The 5000-nt window shown below is 42.0% G+C and overlaps 1 protein-coding gene across 1 annotated transcript in view; it reads left to right on the top strand.

The window, feature by feature from the left end:
- LOC140923110 (F-box DNA helicase 1-like) overlaps positions 1–5000 on the top strand; it is a 26359-nt gene that overhangs the window by 14632 nt on the left and 6727 nt on the right. Inside the window, exons 13-17 of the mRNA XM_073373181.1 lie at positions 349–448; positions 1571–1692; positions 1802–1871; positions 2812–2918; positions 4555–4636. Of these exons, the coding sequence (XP_073229282.1) occupies positions 349–448; positions 1571–1692; positions 1802–1871; positions 2812–2918; positions 4555–4636 (481 nt within the window). The remainder of the gene's footprint in view (positions 1–348; positions 449–1570; positions 1693–1801; positions 1872–2811; positions 2919–4554; positions 4637–5000) is intronic.

Raw genomic sequence — 5000 nt, 5'->3', positions numbered from 1 at the left:
ATCTGGGTAGTGCTTCTGATTGGTTGAATCAAATTTCCTACCCGGCACGACCAATCAGAAGCACTACCCAGATCTGGGTGGTGACGCGTTATCAGTACGGAATTTCTGCGTTCGGTTCTCAGACGTCATTTGACAGGGAAACCAGTGGTAGCGTCGCCAAATGTTGGCTGTTTTCTCAGGCTATATGGTCCAACAGTGTCCCTATTAAGCGGCTTGAATTTAGGGAAAATGTAAGGTGTTTCTTTCCCCAGGGAAAAAAGCAAACTGTCTGTTACATTGAGGTGTCCGTAAAGCTTGGTTTGACTGTTTCATACAAATTGGTAATAGAGATTCTTTATCTGCTTAAAGTCTTTTAGGTTTGGTCCTGAGATTGCGTACGTGGCGTCCTGTATGTTGGATGTACTTAAGGGTGTCCGTAACAAGACTATTGTAGGAGGAGCCAAGAAAGGTAGGTGATGAATGTCAACTCAGATCCCACCCTGGTCACTAGCGACAGTTCCATTTTTCGGTCGTGCTTGTGAAGAACCAATTGGTGGTAGGGAAGAAATACGACTTCCTTAAATATGCCTAGTTTGCGGCCTCCGACAATTTGGGATTCTTTTTACATAGTATTGATTTACTGAAATATTTGTTTCTGTCTTTTTTGTGTGTCACCGGTTTATAGATTAGTTTATGCTTGAACACAGGAGTGTTAGGTAAAAACCCACATTGCTACATTGATCGGTCTAGCGGATTTATCTGGTCGTTTTAAGGATATTTTTACGGGAAAAAATGAACTGTTTTTGAGGTAGCAAGAAGATGGCTTTTGTATGAGGTTAAATAAATATTTATTTAACAGAGTTAACAACAAGGAGCGCGAGCGTGGTCAGCGGTCGGTCGTTTGGCTCAAGCGCGGTCAGCCTTGCTTGCATCACCTCCATGTGCTCAGTACAGTGTTTTCGTGGCGGCCATTCTCTTGGTTTAGCCTTTGGATCATTTTTTTACCCCCATCCCTCCCCCCCCCCCCCCCCTTAATTCTTCCACTGTTAATCAGTGTGACGGGTGCCTGGTTCCTTTAGCGTGGGGGCTCATGGCTGGAGGGCGCGGGTTTGCCAGCCATGGGGGCGTAACTCTGTCTAGGGGTTGGCCGTGCCATAGGTGGAAGCCCCTGGACATCCCGGGCACCCACCTCCACTCAGCGACGCAGTTGTTAATGCAAGTTAGAAAAGAGGAATTGTCAATGTCTATTTCTTAATGCCCCAGTTGCTTTGACGTTTTCAAGGAAATGATACGAAAACCAGAAACGGGAACTGGGGAATGAGTGTAGGAAACAAGTAATTGAAAAATGGGAACAAAACCGAAATTAAACTCGTGCACTTTCATTAGCTTTATTACCCGTTCTCTGTTTTGGTTTTGTTTCGAATTTTTCATTTTCCCATTTTCGTTCCGGGCTCCCCTTCCTCGTTCCTTGTTTCTCGTTCCCCGTTTCTCCTTCCCGTTCCCACATCCCCGTTCCACGTTTCTCTCTCTCGTTCCCCGTAATATCCTTTCCAAGGTCTTTGCAATAATTTACTTTCCAATCCTTCTCTAGGATCTGTGCTAGGAGAGAGTTCTGGTCAAGTGTGTGTCATAACACGCTGTAACTACACTTTGTTTAACGAAGCAGTCAATGTTTGCTGTGCGCAGAACAACACGAAAGTTGGTTTTGTTGGGGTAAGAAATAGCTTAAACCACCAGTCTCGTGGCTTTCTGTTTTTCCTGCTGTAAAATTGCGAAAAACTACAGAATCTATGTATTTACTGATGTTTTTTTTCTGTTTTAGGGCTTAAAAAGTCTCGCGTTGGATAGAATAGCAGATATTCACAAGCTGTTTGTTTCTGGAGCAAATAAACGTAAGCAATTGTAACATTTTGTCCATAATCACTGCATCAAAAATCCGTAATGTCACAGTTTGATTTAAGTATGGATGGGCCTTATGTAAAGTAAAACTAAAAGAATACGTAAACTACAAGTTTACCTTTTCTGAAACCTTTTCTAGACTTTTTTTTTCTCTCACGCTCTCTCGCTCTCTGTTTTGACATTTCCCTGTACTACTATTTTGAATAATTTATATTCTGCTTACTTTGGGACCCAGTTATTTATAAATATTATCATTCAAAGCAAATTTTTCTTTCTTTTCATTGGCCTACAGCCCACCACGTGACCTGCAAATAACTGCCTACAAATAATGGTCTGCTCATGCGCAATGCCGTCCAACTGTGTTTGGTTGCAAATGATATTCTGCTCATGCGTAAAGGAAACCGTGCTTTTCTCCTTCTTGCGATCCCTCTTGCGTGAAAATGGCAGATCGCTTCGCTTCCCAAGGATATTAATTAAAAAAGCAAACTCGGTGATCGAATGATAAAACAATTATTGGACGAGTTTGAGCAAAATATCATGATTTGTCTGTGGCGAGCAGATCAATTATTTGCCGAAGCCTTCGGCTTAGGCAGATAATTGAGCAACGACAACGGCGATGGAAACGAGAACGACAAAAACAAAACAATAGGTTTAGATTGGCGAAACAACATTTTTGCACGTACATCCCTTTTTTGTACACACGTCGTCTTTGTTGCGCCCGCCTCCCCTTTCCATCACACAAGAGGACTAAAATCATTGACGAGGATGTTGAGATAATTGATATTCTATAAAGATGCATACCGATTGCTGTAAAGTGTACAATGTGACTACGGTACGCTTGCAAAGGAAGCTGTCCGTAGCCTTCTATAATGGAACGAAGGTTAACCATCTCCTCTGTTTCAATTTTTTTTAATGGTTATATTGAACTTTTAGGTGAGTTAGGCATCATCGACCCCCTAGTCAAGAAGTTTGGTTCGTTTAGGGAACTGAAGAAGTACGCAAAAGTGGCTCCTGATCCAGAACTTCTGGGAAAGATTAAGGTTTGTATTCCGATACTCGGTCGAATCTCCATCTGTGACCACCTCTCGTGCGCGGTCACCTCCCAAACGAGACTAGGAGAATTTTCCCTGTAAAAGTTCTATTATGACCAATAACATCGCGACTTAATTGACCAATCGAGTCAATAACCTGAGTTAAATACCATCAACTGACGTGATACAACTCACTTTGGCTCTCAAGATGACTACCGCACAGGTTGTCGAAGGGTCAGTCACTGTCAATAAAAATAGTCCTATACTGCACTATGTTCACCCGGGCGATTATACTCAACCTACTTATGAAATGACTCCTGGGTACATACCTTTCACAATAATTAGAACTGCTCGTAAAACGACCACTTCTCCTAAGCGATCGCCACCACTTTTTAGCCTGACGTTCTTGAACTTCTTGGAAGTGACCACGTGACGTGTGATGTAATCTCCTTGTTCGCTGCACGTGCTACGCTGCGCAGAGTTTACGAGGAACTTTGCATGACAACTTGATACCATACCTATCACAACGTAGAAATTGCGTGCAATAAATTCTCTTCCAAAAAGTAGACGTGTCAGGACCTTTTTTCGGAAGAGATCCCCTGTGGGTCTATTCGCCAAAGCGACTACTTAATCTTCGTATTTTCGGTGGTCGCTTATGAGAGGTTCGGCTGTAGTCTGAATATTCGTCTTTTAGTTGTGAGGTTAAGCGTCAGTCTCCTGGACATGCGCACCTGCGGAGTCTGGAGGGCCAGAAAAGTCAAGATGGGAAAATTGAAAGTGAAAATACTGTGTGGAATATGGATTATGGATCTATCTTAAACATCCCTTATACGAAAAAACTTTAAAGCCATGGCTTGGAATTTCGACCCGATACAATTCATTTTCGAATTACCCCTCTTGACTTCTCGGGTATGCACTAATGAACTACCAAAAGTAATTAAATGCTGGTGTTGATTTCGTCTATAACGCGTACTCCTAACTACGTTGGCGGTACGCACGAAGTGGTTATTTGAACGTAAATTCGCTACTTCAGGGCTCGAAGTTAACTTTTTAGTGCACTTGCTGCAAAGTTTTGCTAGTAAGATTTTTTCTCCACTAGCAAATTCTCTCCCTTTTTTTGGGAGACGTGGATGATTCCAACTCTCAAACGTTTGCTAGTGGATATTTTTCTCAGTCGCAGATTATCAAACTCACTTGCATTTTGCGGGTCTGTGAGCGTTAATTTCAAGTCTTGTACTTTAGAAACGAGAAGGGAACTGGAGTTGAAATGTGTCCGGCTGTTGTTCCTGGGATCGTTACTGGGGACACGCTGATCAGCTATTGGCCAATTTTTTCCCGTCTCTATGGTAACAGTCCCAGAAGTCTTTGCGAAAGTAAACTTGCCCCAGTCTCCTTCTCGTTTCTAAAGTGACGAAGAAATAAAGAGAGGGTTTTTTACTTACGTGGCCAGCATCTGTGCAAATTTATTGGGACAAAAGAAAGTGTTTGCATAAGAAAAGAGCTCAACTCCCACAGGACTGGTTTGGGACACCCATATGGCTGCCGTGACGTCATGTGAAAACAATCTATAAAGCAGACTTTAATGGACTTCTGTCATTGTTTTGCAATTTCCACCGGTTACAACTTCATTTTTTTCTCCAAACAGATTGTTGAAACTCATCATGTGATGTTGCCGCAACGGATCGAAAAGATAAAATCTAAGGCTGTTGGGAACTTACAACAAGCCGGTATTGTATTTTATTTTTTATTGTTATTTATAATAAAGTTCAGATATAACGCACACTCTGATTGGCTGAAAAAGCTTGCTTCATTAGAGTTTAAAACACCGAGTTACAGCTTTCATGCCATCTGCGAGTAGTTCGTTTTGAAAATTAGAAAGTAATTCCTGGGGAATTTACCGGATTCTTTAGAATAAAACAAATAGAGAAGCCTTGAGCGTGCTCTGTTCTGTTCTAAAGCATATAGAAATCGGAAAGAGCACGTCTCGCGTTTCCCCCTACACTTCTTTCGCACTTTAGCCGCTTCATAAGTGCCATACAACACAGCAGAGAACAGTCAAAGCTTCTTTACTTGTTAAACGAACGTATTAGA

Source organism: Porites lutea, chromosome 13 (assembly GCF_958299795.1).
Source record: "Porites lutea chromosome 13, jaPorLute2.1, whole genome shotgun sequence".
Taxonomy (NCBI): domain Eukaryota; kingdom Metazoa; phylum Cnidaria; class Anthozoa; order Scleractinia; family Poritidae; genus Porites; species Porites lutea.
Note: the sequence above shows the minus strand (reverse complement) of the source record. Positions and strands in the feature narration are given on the sequence as shown.